This window comes from Geosmithia morbida (genome assembly GCF_012550715.1).
Source record: "Geosmithia morbida isolate 1262 chromosome Unknown scaffold_7, whole genome shotgun sequence".
NCBI lineage: Eukaryota > Fungi > Ascomycota > Sordariomycetes > Hypocreales > Bionectriaceae > Geosmithia > Geosmithia morbida.
The window spans coordinates 1,108,175-1,125,521 of NW_023336194.1; the positions used below are offsets into that span (position 1 = coordinate 1,108,175).

Here is a 17,347-nt window from a genome sequence, read left to right on the forward strand (position 1 = left end):
GAAGATGGATCATGAAATAGCTCGTTATTCTAGTAGACGATGCTCAGTACAATGGTCAACGTTCTTCAACTCATGACCTATACTGAATCCCGGCTGTAATCCATTTAAACTCCAAATTACCTCTAGCCTTTTCATTAAACTTCTATATACCCTAGAACAGTTCTGAAGCCCGAACTACGTCGAAGGCTCCTCTTCGATGCGATCAATATCCTGGCTGAGTTCCTGGCCCTGCAACATCTGTTGCATAGCATTGATGCGGTAGCTCTGGCTACGCTGCATCAGCTCTGTATGACGGCCGCTATCGACAATTTTTCCGGCCTCTAGGACAAAGATGGTGTCAGCCTTGGCGACAGTATGCAGCCTGTGCGTGATGGCGAGGACGGTCGTGGCCCGTGCCACCTTCTCCAGGCCCTCCTGCAGGGCGGCCTCGCTGGCGGCGTCGAGAGCGCTGGAGCTTTCATCGAGAAGCAGGAGACGCGGACGGCGGACAAGAGCTCGGGCGATGGCAAGACGTTGCTTCTGGCCACCAGACAAGTGAGAAGCTGACGGGCCGCACTCGGTGTCATACCCATCGGGGAGGGATACGATGACGTCGTGTATGTTGGCCAGACGGCAGGCCTCTTCGATCTCCTCTTGGGTGGCCTCGCGGTCGGAAGGAGCACCTAGACCAACGTTGAAGCGCACGCTACCTTGGAACAGTGAAGGGTCCTGGGGTACAAGGGCGATACTGTCGCGCAACGAGTCGAGTCCGGTGGTGACGTCTTGGCCGTCGATGGTAGCTGTGCCCTCGGTGGGACTGTAGAGCTGCTGGACAAGGTTCATAATGGTCGACTTTCCAGCCCCCGACGGACCGACAAGACCGACAAACTGGTTCTTGGCAATCTCGAATGACACATTGTCCAGAACGCGAGAATCCGGCCGGTTCGGGTAGGAGAAGGACACGTCCTTGAAAGAGATTCGCACACCTCCCTGGTCGGAGAGAATGGCCTTGGGTCTCGGCTCAGCAGTCTTTTCGATGTCGCCCAATGAGCCGGCGCTGGAGGCCCCAGTACCGTGGGCCCTCTGATCGACAAGGCTGTTTGAACTGAGTTCGATGACTGTGAGTAGACGGCAAAGGGAGGAGTATGCGCGGGAAAACTCAGGGGCCAGAGTGAACATGGACGCCCAGATTTTGGCAGCAGTGAGCATGGCCATAAAGATGATGAGGAACTCCGTCTGCGTGTACTCTCCCCTCAACATGAGCTTGGAACCCCACCAATAGGCCAGCGCGTTGAGGAAGGGGCTAATTGTGTGGTTCAAGGCAAGCCAGATGTTGGCCGAGGCAGCAGCAATGACAATATCCTTGCGTGGCTTCTCCAGGAGATGGAAATACGACTCCATAAAGTGACTCTCCAAAGATAAGGCCGCAACGGTACGGATAGAATGAATAGCCTCGGTGGCGACCGAAGTCGCACTAGAAAAGGCACTCACGTGTCTCTCAGCATAGCGTGCCAGCATGTGCAGGTTCATGAAACCGGCACCAAGCATGATGGGAACAATGACGAGGCAGACAACAGCAATCTTCCATCCGACAATGTGGGACAGGATGACGGACACGATGATGTTGACGCACACAGCAAAGACGGTACCAAATGTGGAGCCGCTGAAGCCTCCGACGGAAGCGCAGTCTCTGGTTATGATCTCGAGCAGGCCGCCGGCTGTGCGGTTGCCAGACTGATGCCACTGCAAGTCCTGCTCTAGAAGAGCGCGAAAAGAGAGAACGCGGAGGGAGTAGAGAAGACGCTCCGAGATGACGCCGAAGCTGAACCAGCTGAAGAAGTTGGCAAAGAACTCAATGACAGCGAGCATGAACATGAGCCCGGAAAAGAGTCGGCCAAGGCTAAGAATGCGTTCGGCACTGTTTTTGCACGGGTTGAGGGCGCCGACAGTGTTGCCGAAGATGAGACCAGAGCCAGAGAAGGTGCAGCCGACGATGAAAGCCGCGATCAATGCGAGAATGAGGAAGCCAGAGTTGGGGCGGACCAGCGGCCATAACCCCTTCATAGCCGGACCAAATTTCTTAGCAGTCTCCAGTTCCCCATCCTTCGCGGGCGCTTTCTTTTCCTTGGGATCTTCATCGGACTTGTCACCATCGATTTCAACCTTGTCTTCCTTCGGGACTTTGTCGTCCGCGACATCATCGTCGTTGTCAGTGGCCTGGACAGCAGTCGCGACGGATTCGCGACGTAGAGAGCTAGAGCTGTCACTCAAGTCTCCTCCTGCGGACTGCAACTTAACCATGTTGGCAAATGCACCGTCCTCCTTTCCAACCAAGGTCTCATAGCTGCCTTGCTCGATGACCTGGCCGGCCTCCATGACGATGATGTTGTCTGCGTTGCGAATAGTAGAAAGGCGATGGGCAATTGAGATGACAGTACGGTTACCCTTAGCGGCCTGTTCAACTGCCAGCTGGATGCGCTTCTCACTGGCTGAATCGAGCGCTGAAGTCGCCTCGTCAAGGACCAGTATTTCAGGGTCGCGAATGAGGGCACGGGCAAGAGCAATCCTCTGCCTCTGACCGCCACTGAGAAGGGATCCCCTGGGTCCAACAATGGTTCCAAATCCTTCATGGAGCTTCTGGACAAAGTCAACAGCGTCAGCCTGCTCGGCGGCTCGGGTTACAAGGTCAACTAGTTCCTTGAACTCAGGCCCCTGACTTGCAGCATACTCCATGGCCCCCTTTCCCTTGGAGGCAAACTTGCTCAGTCGGTCTCCGTAGAGTAGGGCCTTCAGGTGGTCATGCTCCGGCTTGGGGGAGTTGGCGAGTCCCAACGCAATGTTCTCCCAGATAGAGCGGTCCAGAAGGGAGGGATCCTGCTGAACGAAGCCGATGAAGCTTCGCAGGTTCTTGACGTTGAGTGTTGTGATATCGTTCCCATCCAATTCAATGACACCACTCTTGGGGTCGTACAACCTGTCGACCAAGGCAGCAATGGTGGACTTTCCGCTACCGGAGAGTCCAACAACGGCAGTGTAGCTACCGGCGGGGAAGTCCATGCTCACATTGCGAAGGACAGATTGGCCGGGCCGCGAGGGGTACTCAAAGGTGACATTTCGGAAAGTGATCGCCTTGTTCTGGCTGGGGGCAAGCTTGTTGCCCGTGTCAGACAGGCCGTCGACAGCCGACGGTGCATTGATGTCATCGATGAGGCGGAGGTAGGCGGCCGAAGCGGCGCTGATTGCCGGAAGCATAGGGGCAAGATTACCGAGCAAAACGCAGGCGTCGATGAGAAGATACACAACAGAGTAGATCTCACCGATGGTAGCATCAGCTCCGTCACGACCCATGGAATGAGCAATCATCCTGCTGCCCTGCCAAAATGCCAGAGCGATACTCGAGTATGAAACAAAGTATAGCATACCAGCTTGAAGCGCTGACACTCCGGCCTTCTTTATCCCGGCCGTGCGAGCAGTAGCCATGTACTCGGAAAATTTGATCTCCAAGCGCCTGGCTGCGCTGAACGCCCTAACAACGGGAATACGAGTCAAGGCCTCGGATGCGATGGACGACGCATCTCCCACAGCTTGGGTCTGGCCGAGAAACTTCTTGACGAAATGGGAGCCAACAAAGATAGACGTCAGATAGACTGGCACCATAGAAACCAGCATGCCGGCCAACCTGGGCTGCTTGGTGAATGCGATGACGAAGACAGTGATGAAGAAGCTGAAGGAAGTGATGACGACGCCAACCTTTTGACCGGCACCGTCCTGGACAGCCATGATGTCTCCATGGAGACGGCTGGATACCTCGCCGGCTGCGGATCGAAGGTCAAAGAAGGAAGGGGGCTGCCGGAGCAGAGCGCCGACGTACTGGCTACGCATACGGTGAGCCAGGCGCTGGCTAATGATTGTCCAGGTGACGATGTAGCAGTAGATGAGGACCATGGCAATAGCGCCGATGTATGCCGTCTGCGAGACTTTCTTGTTGATGGCGTCCTGGTAGTCGTAAGGGTCGGTGGGCAAGTCCCCCTGGGCCGCGCACGTGGCGCTATTCATCTTGTCGACGAGCTGTCCGAAGACGATACCCAGGAGGGGGAAGGGCACGCCCGCAGCCGCTGCAGTGACCGTCCCAAATACGATGAGGAAAATATCGAGCCATGTCGGTTCCGTGGAGAAGAGAAGTCGGAAAAAGGCAAATATGGGGTTGCGACCGAGTCGGGCTTTGACGAATGCCGATGTTAGTATCGTGTTTGATTCTGGGGAGCCGAGGGTGGGGTCGACAAACAGCTCAGGGTCAGTGAGTCCTTCTCTTTGACCTCCAAGGACGCAGCCTCGGCCGTGTTCTTTCCCTCCCTTTCCATGGTTTACAAGTCTTGGTGCGTAGCCGTCGACTCGAAGAATGGGTTGAGGAAGGAAAAGAAGAAAGGGAGTATGAGGGAGGGGAAGAGGGAAGGAAAGCCCTGGAGTCTTTTTTTTTTTCTCCAACAATATACTGCGGTCAAGAAGGACCCGATGCTCGGCCACTTGGCATTATAATCTCATTCGCCAACCTGCATGCCGAGGAACCAGTCCTAGGACGGCAGTGTTTTTTTAGGAGCGGACATGTGGGTCAGTACCGTTTACAGCGCTATACGAGTACGTGATAATGGTGTTTCCCGCAAGAAAACTTGGATTAAGCTTGACCTGATCATCTGATAAGATTAAAATTACCGCACCATTAGTGTCCCCCACCAAAGCACAACAGCCATCCAATACGAGGTTGGAAAGAAAAAAACTCTACATCTGTATTCGTAAAGCATTAATCAATCTACTCGGATCGGTTATTCAGTAATGTTGCTACTAACCCGTAGTCGTACGAGAGAGGGGCTTGGAAAATTTGAGTATTTAAGAGATCCATGGGCAGTCCCGCGTTGAGCACCAATGAGGCCATCAGAAACGATCTGATAAATCCTGATCGCATGGTAGTCGTTTACCGTGATTTACTGATGCAAGGATTATCGAATTATGCATGACAGTCGGTCTCGGCTAGCAGAATGTCGCCATCCTAAAGACGGCCAATCTATAAAGACTGTTAAAGCGACCGTTATTCAATCGCGTATGATAATAGCAAGATTTCAGTGACCTTACGTGTTGGGGATGATGGTCTCGCTCATATATATCACTAGCCTTTTTCAACCCCGATCGCCGGGGGAAAACGAAGCATGAGTGATAGTGTTCCACTGTGTCGGGTCGTTACCCATTATTGCAAGCTTCATTCACATCCGTTTTCTTGACGGAGCCCAGTGGAGTGAAGTGGGTTGGATCCGGTAGGGCGGGCAAATCGACGATGTGTAACGTTGACCTCCCCGCACGACTCCTTTGTGCTACAGTTTAGCCAACCCTTCTTTTGCGCGAGATGTCGTGAAACCCTGTATATATAAAAAGTAGTATTTGGACTAATTCAAGTGCCGAATCTGGGTCGTTGGTATCTGTCTGTCGTGATATGATGTAAACCAACAGCGCCCGATCTATTCTTTCTTCACCAACTCAATAGCCTCCCTTGCAGCTTCTCCGAAATCTGCCACTATGTAATGTCCAAGATTGGAATCCTCAAGCTACAAGCCTATCAGGAGTTGCATTTGTTGAATTGAGCAATGAGGTGGCCGTCCTACACTTACCAATCTCAGCTCGTCTTCCGAGTTTGTCCCCTGAAGACAAGCCACTACCTGAACACGCATCGGTCCCCTGTCGGACGCCACTTTGATAATAGATGCGGCACACCGAGTGGTACCTCGCAACGGGAAGAACAAGGGAACTTGATATTACCATGCTATAAGCACTCACTCACCTTCATAAATGTTGACGAGAATCGCCATGGCTCGATGGTTATTCATGATTATTCGGAAAGCTTGCTGTATTATCCATCTCCATAGTCGTCTGGCCTCCTGCGTCGAGAAAGTTGACACTGGCATCTCCATAGAGACCTACGGCATCGTCATCGTTGATGGCCATAACAAGACCAGCCCCGTTCACAACATTTCCCGTTGTTCCTTCCATTCGGACATAGACAATCCCATACTTCTCGGCTTCGACCTCTTCTGCATCATCCTGTGTCGTGTCTCGCTGGGAGAAGAGGTCCCCTTGTCTCTTTGTAGTGAACTTGGTTCCCACAGCCTGCAGTCCCTACGACGAGTACCGTGCAAATGGATTTATCCTTCGGGAAGATAGCATCCTTTCCCACAAAAAACCCATACAGGCCTCTGAGTGTGGTTTAGAGCGGTTCCGTCTCAACTGGGCCGATGCCTAAGGACCGAGCGATACAGGATACTAGCTGCGGTGTGATTCCCTCCGATATACCAGAGTGGAAGCTGGACAACTTTTCGGGGGGTTGGGTTGCGACAGTCGCAACATCGACGCCAGAATTCTGAACCATGATAATAACAGGACTGTATTTCTCTCGAACGATGGTCACGGCAAGGTACAACCCATCGTCATAGTTTCCCGTTTCGGCGACGTACAACTTACTGACTTGATCCATAATCTTGGAAGCAATGGTCTCGGCGTCTTGATCGTAATTGGCCCTCCAGATGACGCTCTGCAGCCCAATTTGAAGAGTCCGCTTGTCTTGTACACCTCCTCCTGAGATCTGTGGCTTGGTGTCACAATTACCCCCGGAGGAAATCAGCCTTGATGAGGCTGATAGTTGGAAGGATTTACCTAGCTCAACCTCGCTGGGAGTGGTAGACACCCTGCCTTTCGTAACGGGCACACTGTACTGCTTTCGGTAAGCGAACGCTTCTCCGACCGAGCTTAGCTCAAGTGTTACCTCTCGTAGTAAATTTTGAGATTCGTACTCAAGCATGGTCAGTGGACGAGCCTGCTGTTTAGTCACAAGCTAGATCTCTCATCGTCAGTATACGTTCCGGCGTCAGAAACATGGCCATCTGAACCTCACCTTGGCGCTGACTCGTAATGGCCTGAGAAGAGCTCTGCTGAAGGACGTGGTAGAGTATATTGGTAGGACTTTTAGGATGCGAAAGAATTCTTTTGGCTAACCGTTCGGGAGCTGATGTTGCATCTACACCTTTTTTTTTCGGTGAGATAGTGGCAACAACGATGAAAACCTCGGAGTTATTACACGAGGTTGGGCATGCTCCCAAATATGCATATTGAGACTCGACACTATGTATAACAAATAATACAGTAGCCGACCGCGGGGTTGGGGAGCGCCACATGCAACGGCGACGGATAATATATTGATATTAACAAGATAATCTGTGCCCACAAGGGTCGGGAAAGAGTAGGACAGAAACAGGATGGGGGTTTTTATCAAGGGAGATAGTTTGTTTCTTTGTGTGTGCAGATGATAGCTATTGCTTGTTGCTTTATGTATTTATTACATATAGGCGTGGTATTGCAAGACCTGGGGAAGCCCCTGCTCAACACTTGGACCCGCAAAGGCGACCCGCAAGGCGAACCGCAAAGCGGTGCCGCAAAGGGGTGCAAGACAACATAATTACTAGTTTGGCGTATGAACAATTTAGCTTCATCAGAAGATCTACCCTGCTTCAGAAGAAGAGAAATAGAACCAAGCATGGATAGGGGACACAGTCACTGCCAGAACCTTAAACTATTTATTTCTCTTTCTCCTGAAGCAGTATCGATCTTGGCATCGGGGCGCGACCCAGCATCTGATAGATGTTATACAAACGGGAGCCGCCTGCATCAGCCTATTGACCTCTCACTCCATAAGAATCATTAGAGAAAAGATATTGGCCAAGACGTTTCATTCACTCAATAGTGAGGGGTTCATGCGGTTCTGCGGACTACATACCGGTGACAAATCACCTTTTTTAGGTATCGGAGTTTCGGTGCCGCAACTAGAATTGCGGAACACGGAGTCGGATGCACTAAACGCGGAGCGGTTCAGAGGATGCCCCGGGTCGGTGCAGCGGAGCCGTAACACGATAGCCGCCAAGAGGTGACATGTAGACAACTGCCGTGTTTGAGGAGAGATAATGTTGCATCAACCCCAGTTTCGCAGACAATTGCTTATTTTTACTTCTATTCCGTGCTATTGTTGCATCCCTAAACTGTTGAGGGACTTGGATCCTTGCAAACTTGTCTTATATAGCTGTTTCCTCCCCTCCGCACTCACTAGGAGCTTTTGCGTCCCGCAACACTTCACTCTCCTTTACATCCTCTCTGTCCTTGTCTTTTCTTGCTCCCCCCTCCCCCCATAATGGCCCTCTCTCAAGTTTCGCGCCCACTCGCCTTCGGCAGTGTTCTTGTGCGCAGCCCCGGCTGGCTCAGAGCAGCTAGGCGGTTCGTTAGCACAGCGTCGACAAAGACACTGAACATCGGCGGCCGAGACGTTTCAGTTCCCACCGGCCTGTTTATCAACAACGAATTCCGCAACTCGATCGGTGGCAACACATTTTCAGTCGAGAACCCGGCCAACGGGAAGGAACTCCTACGTGTTCAGGAAGGCCGCGAGGCCGACGTTGAGGAAGCCGTCAAGGCTGCTCGCAAAGCCTTTCAGAACCCCGAGTGGGCCAAGATAAACCCGGCTCGTCGCGGAGAGTTGCTTTTCCGTCTTGCTGACTTGATGGAGCGTGACAAGGAGGACCTGATTGCCCTAGAAATGGCTGATACTGGAAAGACGTACAAGCAAACGTCGAATGGCGACTTCGCCGTGTCCGTCGGCACCCTTAGGTACTATGCGGGATGGGCCGACAAGCAAGTTGGTCTGTCCTCATTCAATGTCCCAGGTGCTTTTACGTATACCCGCAAAGAGCCAATCGGTGTCTGCGGTCAGATCATTCCTTGGAAGTAAGTTGGCCATCCCCTTTTCTGAACGTGCTGCTTCTCAGGACTAACAGTGCCCCACAAAGCTTCCCTCTCATGATGCTCGCATGGAAGATTGCGCCTGCCTTGGCGACTGGAAACACAGTCGTAATGAAGTCAGCCGAGGCAACTCCCCTGTCTGCGCTCAAGGTGTGTGAGCTGGTCAGGGAAGCTGGGTTCCCTGCAGGCGTATTCAACCTCATCTCCGGATTTGGCAAGACTGTTGGAAGCGCCATTGCTTCACACATGGACATTGACAAGGTCGCATTCACCGGGTCCACTGCCACCGGCAGAGTAATCATGAAGGCCGCAGCCTCGTCCAACCTGAAGAAGGTGACGTTGGAGCTCGGCGGAAAGAGCCCTGTAGGTTCGGCCTCGTTTCTCCATACCCCAAAATGATATCCCGGTACTAATAATTTGCAGAACATCATTTTCGCAGACGCCGACATCGACCAGGCTGTCGAGTGGAGCGCATGGGGTATTAACATGAACTTTGGCCAGACATGCCACGCTGGTACTCGCATCTACGTGCATGAGGATGTGTACGATGAATTTCTGGAGAAGTATACGGCGCGCATGGCCGCCGTCAAGGTCGGCGACAACTTCGACAAGGATACCGACCAGGGTCCCATGAACAGCAAGATGCAGTTTGACAAGATCCTCGGCTTCATCGAAAGCGGAAAGAAGGAGGGCGCAACAGTCCACCTGGGAGGAAAAGCCGCCAAGGCTGCCGAGCAGGGTGGCTACCACATTGAGCCCACCATCTTTACCAACACGAAACCTGACATGGAGGTCGGTATTGACAGAGTCTCTAAAGGATTCGACGTTCGGAAGCTAACAAGATTATGTAGATTGTCAAGGAAGAAATCTTCGGTCCCGTGGTTGTCGTCAATAAGTTTAAGACGGAGGAGGAGGTCCTGGCCCAAGCCAATGACACATCTTACGGCCTGGCTTCGGCAGTATTCACAAAGGACTACGAGAGGTCGGTACGGATGAGCAACGCTCTTCAAGCCGGAACCACCTGGGTTAACATGTATAACCTGGTTCACTGGAGCATCCCCTTTGGTGGATACAAGGAGAGTGGGTTGGGCCGGGAGTGCGGACTTGATGTGCTGGAAGACTACCTCGAGACCAAGGCTGTGTACCTCAACATGGGCATGCCTGCACCCAAGTAATATACCTGCCTCTTTATGAAATTTCTTACGAGCGTCTATATATATTCAAATTATTGCGTCTTTTTGACTTTGGCATTATTAACATGAGGAATAAAGTTCACTTTGGTTCTTCTCTTATGAATATGCCCTCCCTCCCGGGATGGTTGACCATAATTGAGCCAGCATCTTTTAGAGCCTTGGCCTTGACTTCGGCGGGAACGTCCTGTGGTGATAGGATGGCACCAGCATGGCCCATAGTCCTTCCATTAGTGCAGTCCTCCCAGCAACCATCGCGATGATAGGCTTCGAGCTCGGGGTCCACTGTCTGTACTCCTTAGCGGCCTCAGCCTCGCCGCGGCCTCAGCCTCGCCGCCGATCTCGCCAACGCATACAGTGCCTTTGGTATCGTTGTGCTCGAAGAAGAGTTTCAATCCATCAGCCAGCGTAGTTCTTGAACGCTCTTTGTCAGTCATTGAATCTTGCAATGGATATCACCATAATCGAATAGTTCTCATTTATCCAGAAGCATATCTCAGCCCATGCCTGCTAATATGCTCTGGCCGAGGCCCACCTTTGTTGTAGCGCCGACAGCTTCATAGCTCAGAGTCCCCGACTTTGATACGATACCCACGCACCCCGGGGAGTATTGCTTGTACGGCATAATACCGACTTGGCACTGCCATGGGGCAACTTTTCCGGGGCAAGTGGGGCTGACAAGGCGTGTCTTGCATTGAGACCTCAGAATTTCCTGGTCTCGCAGCATGTCATGGACAGGGATATGTTCTGAGACTGACACAACCAAAGGCAACTCGGCTTCAATAGACTCGGTGATAGCCCTGGCTGCCGAATGGGCCGGCACAAAGACGGAACTCACGTCTGGATTCATACTATCCATGGGCTAAGATGGATAGTAACAACAATCTGGTTCTGGTTCTGCATACGAAGAAAGGAGAGAAAAAAGATGTTACATCTTTGACTGTATTAATCACTGGCAAGTCAAGGTGTGTCCAGCCACCTTTTCCCGGCAACACGCTGCCTATCATATGACGCCAAAGGCTATCGTGTATCCGCCGGTTGAAGTGGCCTACCTGAGCGCAAGTCTACAGTTCCGTCGTCAACAAGTTCAGCATGAAAGTAGGGCGTACAGCCTTACTGGTAAATCCTGTGCGAGCCGTCAGCGGTTGTAATCAGCAAAATCTAAGAAAAAAGGGACGGATACCTTGATAGATGACGCGCGAGATTTTGTCAATGTTGAGGCTCTGTATCGTCTTGTTATTTGAGGTAAAAGCCATCGATCGCATTGGCGACAGAGAAGGACCGAATCGACCCCCGATGATGGGCAAGGCGTCCCCCATTGGTGCTACTGAGAATAGTTTGCATATCGGGCTGAGTATTCTAAGAAAGACGCCAAGATTCACAAGCCCACCGTATGGCATTCGAGTTGGATCTCGATGAGATATAGCCCCTACATCAGAATTCGAGAGGTCAATTGACTTCGTTGGAAGCACTTTCAGCTATATGAAGCCGCCATTCAATTTGACTCTGCGGGGAACGGGGGCCAGGCAGAATGGTCCCCACTCTCCGTCGTATTATGCTTCTCTAAGTCTTCGACATGATGGACTGTAACGGCGTCAACATCATATTACCGAGACAAGATGGGCCTTCGAACGGCGGTGGATGCGTTTGCCGAATGTATTTATATAAAAGTGCCAAAGTGCCATGATCTTTCACTGCTGTTAAAATGCTTTATTGATGGAAGAATGCTGTTAGAGTTGTGTCAGACAACGAGTCTGCTTATGGGAGAGTGTACAGATTAGTGAGATAAGTGATAAGGTCTGGGTATAGAGGCGAGGTAATCTGTAGAAGCGTTACAGCAATGAAGGCACTAGCGACCAGTGTATGTATATTATTCGTAATTGTTGCCCCCTTTCTTAACGCAGTATCCTTTCGCCCCGCTTCCGTACAATTCCCCCATTGGGTGTGACAAGGTTGATGGATGTTGATGGCCTGAGGCTATAAGGTCACGTGGTCCAGGCAGCCCTTGTTTTCCCACATCTCACATTGTGCAGTAATAGCTAGCTAGCTTGCATCATCATCATCATCACCTTATGGCTTGAGTAAGGCCAAAGACCCTGGGGCCGGACCGGAACAAGATGATGCCAAACAGGTAATTGTACTCGGATATAGAAGTTGCCGTACTTGTACACAGTAGAAATGGAGAACCATACCCCCTCAGTGACTAATCCTACTCTGTATTCATATATATATCTCTTATCGCATAGGCCCACCATATTTGAAGCACCACCAAAGGCCATAACTAACGAGAAACGAAGACGATCTATTGACTAAAATTATCGGTCAACGTCATAAAAAGGGCATAGGATGAGAGGAAATATCCTGTGTACCGGTTTTACCCAGCATTGCGTAAGACTCTTGGCTTATCTTCTCAGCGATACGGAAGCTACAATCTAATCGGTGATGCAATCGTGTTAGATCACCGTGCACGCCTGGTCCCAGTTACACAGGCGGCCCGTCAGTTTGTCGGAATCGGACTCAATCGAAGCATGAAGCCCCAAACTTCGATCCCCCTCCCGGCCACTATCCTCGGGTTGATTGGCACCGTCTTTTGGTGTGTCCAGCTGTGTCCGCAGATATGGAAGAGCTGGCGCACAAAGTCGACTGAGGGGCTGCCAGCAGTCATGATGTTTCTCTGGAGCACATCGGGCCTCCCGTTTGGCGCATACGCAATCTTGCAAAACTTGAATATTCCGTTACAAGTGCAGCCGCAGTTCTTCTGTCTCTTTTGCCTCATCAGTTGGGGGCAAGTCATGCACTATTCGCAGTAAGACATCACTCGTCCCTCCCACTGCACCGTACACATGGCAATTCTGACGGTTTCCTTCTTTTTCGGCTCCGCAGTGGATGGAGCACTAGAAAGGCCATCATTTCCTGCATAGTCATCCTAACTTGTGTGGCTGGGCTGCAGGTCCTCTTCGTTCTTGTCTTTAGAGGGCCTTATGATGAGGGAAAACAATGGGCTAAGGGCTTCGTTACATTCGTGGGAATACTAGCGTGTGTCATGCTCATTTCCGGATACCTCCCGATTCCACCGGAACTGATCAAGCGACGTGGAAGGGTCGTAGGTATCAGCTTCTTGTTTCTGGCTGTCGACTGGACTGGAGCATTCTTCTCGCTCATGTCACTCGGTTCGTCCCCTCCCGTCCTGGTGCCAATTATAAGTTTCTGACCGTTACAGTGACTCAAAATACGTTTGATATTGCGTTTGGAGTGTTATATGCACTGGTGTATGTTTCCTCCATTATATATAGTCGCTTCAAATTTTCTAACAAGGCAAAGCAGTGCATTTATTGAAGGGTCAATGTTCATATCCCACGGTATATGGTTCCTGCGAACACGATCTCTTCGGGAAGAAGCCAAAACGGCTGGGATGACATTCGACGAGTACCCCCCAGCTGTTGAATGGCAGAACAAAGGAATTGTCTGACAGCGGGAGATTTATTTGCTATAGTAACCAATAGCCCTATCATAGTAAAACATACCATAGTTCGGGTAAGCTAGACTCGACCATAAAACCGTCAAGTCTATCACCACGATAATAATATAGAATAAGAACCTTAACACTATAGGACACCTAACTCACCTTAAATGCATATTAGAAGTGTCTTTAGTGTGTGTGTTCTTATGAACATCTCTCTTTATTCAACTATGTCTAGCTACCTTCCTACTATCCGATTATCTACCACATGCCCCGATTCCTCGCACTCGGTCTTGCTCATATGTCGACCTCAACGTCTATATCGTCCAATTCGACACAGTCCTTATTGGATCACAACACAGAGACAGCTCTGCTTTCCCGCCTGCCAAAACGGTAGAAAAGTATGGCATTCTTCCTAGAAAGAAGTTCGCCTTATACAACTAGACTGACATCTCTGTATAGCAATTGTGTTCATCTCTTTTCCAACCCCACGCTTTCAACATCCACCAAATATTCTGCAGACGAAGACTTACCCGAGGCTTCCCTCGTACCACTTGCTCCACCACAGTGAGAAGAACACTTTCCTTAGAATAGAGATGCTAGTATGTAGGTCGATATTCATGTTCCATTTGTCTAATACTAATCAAATACCAATTCCGGTGATACATATCTACGCCCCAATCGGAGCAACACCACTTTTTATTGCTGTATTATTCTTCGGCTTTGCCATCACGAATGTATGGGAAACCGTATAGGTACATGGGTATATGAAGACTCGACCGAATACTGACTAACTATTTCAGTCAAGCAAACGCAAATCCTAGAAATTAACAGGCATGTATTGACTGTGAGACATACTCTTGTATCGAGTTTTCCTTTTGATCATTCTCTTCCCTGAATTACATATATGACGGACCGTCCATAAATCCAATGTCGTGTTTTATCACGGGCCAGACTTTTCTCCGAATGATATTAGACCCCTGGTCGAGATAGGAAAGTCCCTGTTATATGCTGTTTCCCTTGTATGGCGGCATGCTTGCAAGGCCTCCTCATGACATATCCTCAAAACACATTCTCCTAATACTTTTTTTTATACTATCAAGCTGGAAACTCTACCACATGTAATTCTTCAAGGGCAACTCATATAATATTCGTTGCAGTATTTTGATCGGGTTCCTCGCATCGTGGCGGTCTTTGTTTTATTGACAGCAACTCATAAACAGCTCTTGAGAACGTGGATATCAAGGATTACTAATCGCAAAGCAATTTGGCGCAGTGGAAGCGCGCCGGGCTCATAACCCGGAGGTCCTACGATCGAAACGTAGAATTGCTAGATATGTAATATTCTTTTTACTTTTCCGTTCTTCAGTTGGACATGTATTCATTCGATATTTGACTCTGTGTTGCATTTGCAGGAGAGCCACTAAGTCAGATATCAAACTAAGGAGGCTGCAAAAACCAAATGAACCACAAAACATGAATTTCTCTCCAGTTCTGTTCTAACGCTATTCTAAGTCAACTTGAACAGCAACCATGTTGTTGGACAGGAACCCGGTAACAAACAACCACAGACTTGATGTCCCATCCTGGACCAAGACGGCCGCACTCGACGAGCGGATCCTGCTGCCATCATCCTCAAACAAGACCTTCTTCTCCCAACCATTCGACGTCTGGTGAGCAAACCAAACAATGACAGGTTCTTTGCCCTGGGGGTCATGTATCGTGTTTTCCAGATCGACTGCCCGACTGAGACCACCCAGGACGTATCCGCTTATGTTGCGTCCTTGGAAGAAGCTCGGGTTGTCAATGGTACTGTCAAACGTTAACGACTCGACCACCTTGCCATCCGTGCGAGCCAGATGCAATTGACCGCTGGCGGCGCACCCAATGGCCATACCGACCGGTGAGTAACCGAGACCGTTATTGTTGTGGAGTCCTGTGATGGCCACACTGGCATTGAGCCCCAGAGTTGGGTCGACCTTGGATAATTCGTCAATGTGCACATGTACCGTATTGGACCACTTATTGCCCGCGTATAAGTCCTCAACCTTCCGTCTCAGACCCTCACGGTGGTAGTGATCGTTTGTGACGTAGATGGAATGGGGTGACAAGGCAAAGATATCGTTGGGTGTCTGGATGAGCGGGTGCACGATCGACCGAACATGCTTGGCACTGGACGATCCAAGGACATGGTGGAATACCTCGATCTGGGATCGTGCCTTGGTTGGCATCTTCTTCGCCATAGCTCTGTCAAACCTGTACGCTGCTACGTAGTCTGGGTGTGGCAAATGGTTCACAGCGTAAATGTAGACGGAGTTGGCGTTGTCGGATATAACCTCAATACCATGGGTTATGAAAGGCTCGTCGAAATTCTCGAGTTTCAGCCTCTGAGACTTAAAAGTCTAAGTCTCAGTATCAGTATTGAAAACTTCCCTCCTCGCTTAAAAATGAGAAAATGCTAACCTTGGGGTCAATGGTATGGATTGAGCCTCGAGAATTCATGGCCTTGACCGGATCGTCGAGGATGGCCAGTCCGGGAAACCATGACATGCGCGTGTCCGGGGAGTCCTCACATGCAGTAAATAGGGTATTGCTTGCAACATGATGGTGCAAGTCTTCGCAGTGAACAGTATCGTCGATTACCACCACCTGAGACGCATTGGCGTGCGTTTGCCTCGGATGTCGAAACACTCCTATCATAGTGATGAAATGCCCGATTACCGGTGCATACACGGCCACGAGCAAGGCGACGAGGCCAGCTCCGAGGAACAGACGTGTTGTTTGCATTTTCTCACGTTTCGATACCATATATGTTTTCTTCTTTTCTCAAGACACGACAGCCGTCCCGTATCCTTAGGTGCCCTCCAGACTACTTTTTGTATTTCACCATCCCTTGATGTCGTATGACGTGTCGCTCTCCTCAGCAGAGAATTCAGGTATATGCAACGCTATTAGCTGCTACCAGCAATGGATTTGTCATCCGTGAGGGGCTATTATGGTAAAGTATATAATGTGGGGCACAAAAGGTGGCACAAGAAGCCGAAGGAATCAGGGTGATGATGATGATCTAGGAAGCCAGCTATCGGATCTGAGATGTGTGCCGAAAAGGGCTGGCTGAACTACGTGCCCTAGGTGGCCTAGGGCCATCAACATATAATCGGTTAGGTCCTTGATGAATAGTGAATTTGCTGCACATATATATGCATGATAAGTGGCCTGGTCATTGAGGCACACAAACTTATATAATAAATGCTCGATTTCGTAAGTAAATAAAAGGACGCATAACTAAGGAAGTTACAAAAGAGACGTATATGACTGAGCGGCGGAATAATGTAGGTAAAACGCTTGTCTGAGATTCTAGATCGGAAGGAGATTTATCGAGATAATTATTGACTACGGAGTAAAGTAATGTAATGATACAAAAAGGCTCAAAATCTGGCCATTTTCTAACCTTTTAATGTGTAGTATTATTAAGGGAAATAGTGGCTATATAGATGTTCCGTTTTATCAGGGAGAACTCTAATTGGACCAGAACAAACATCTTCCGGTGGCTTATTCAGCTGTTTGATCTGACAGTATATGTGGTCATGTGACCACTTGGATGGGGTTATTCCGCTCCGCTGCTATCAGATTTGTGTTACCAATGGTTGTCTATCTTACCGCGGGGAAAGGGAATATGAGAGAATGGATACCATGTTGGCTATAGTCAAACGAGACGCGGGGCAAAATCGAACATGATTACGATTATGGGAACACTTCTCGCTGCAGTATCTTTTACTGTTGATGGACATGATAACGTGAACGGGGTTGTGTTACGTTGAATGAAATAAGCTACATGTTGTAGGGAATCGCGGTCTTGTGATGAAACTAGAAAGTCATATCAGTAGCAAAG

General features: G+C 50.0%; 5 protein-coding genes across 5 annotated transcripts; 1 reads left to right on the forward strand and 4 right to left on the reverse strand.

The window, feature by feature from the left end:
- Positions 1-174: 174 nt before the first annotated feature.
- GMORB2_7188 (ABC-type multidrug transport system, ATPase and permease component) lies at positions 175-4,340 on the reverse strand (the record flags this gene model as incomplete). The annotated part of the gene is made up of 2 exons (XM_035469153.1): positions 175-4,199; positions 4,265-4,340. The coding sequence occupies 2 exons, from the start codon at positions 4,338-4,340 to the stop codon at positions 175-177; spliced, it is 4,101 nt and encodes a 1,366-aa protein (XP_035321533.1).
- Positions 4,341-5,844: 1,504 nt separating this feature from the next.
- Positions 5,845-6,820, reverse strand: GMORB2_7189 (succinyl-CoA synthetase beta subunit; the record flags this gene model as incomplete). Its single annotated transcript, XM_035469154.1, has 3 exons — positions 5,845-6,141; positions 6,287-6,728; positions 6,813-6,820. 3 exons carry the CDS (start codon positions 6,818-6,820, stop codon positions 5,845-5,847), a joined length of 747 nt encoding a protein of 248 aa, XP_035321534.1.
- A 1,380-nt stretch (positions 6,821-8,200) lies between these two features.
- GMORB2_7190 (aldehyde dehydrogenase (NAD+)) lies at positions 8,201-9,980 on the forward strand (the record flags this gene model as incomplete). Its single annotated transcript, XM_035469155.1, has 4 exons — positions 8,201-8,790; positions 8,841-9,168; positions 9,229-9,597; positions 9,657-9,980. The coding sequence occupies 4 exons, from the start codon at positions 8,201-8,203 to the stop codon at positions 9,978-9,980; spliced, it is 1,611 nt and encodes a 536-aa protein (XP_035321535.1).
- Positions 9,981-10,077: 97 nt separating this feature from the next.
- On the reverse strand, positions 10,078-11,314 carry GMORB2_7191 (succinyl-CoA synthetase alpha subunit; the record flags this gene model as incomplete). The annotated part of the gene is made up of 4 exons (XM_035469156.1): positions 10,078-10,284; positions 10,531-10,857; positions 11,105-11,121; positions 11,179-11,314. 4 exons carry the CDS (start codon positions 11,312-11,314, stop codon positions 10,078-10,080), a joined length of 687 nt encoding a protein of 228 aa, XP_035321536.1.
- A 3,646-nt stretch (positions 11,315-14,960) lies between these two features.
- Positions 14,961-16,242, reverse strand: GMORB2_7192 (Serum paraoxonase arylesterase family protein; the record flags this gene model as incomplete). The annotated part of the gene is made up of 2 exons (XM_035469157.1): positions 14,961-15,857; positions 15,919-16,242. The coding sequence occupies 2 exons, from the start codon at positions 16,240-16,242 to the stop codon at positions 14,961-14,963; spliced, it is 1,221 nt and encodes a 406-aa protein (XP_035321537.1).
- Positions 16,243-17,347: the final 1,105 nt, after the last annotated feature.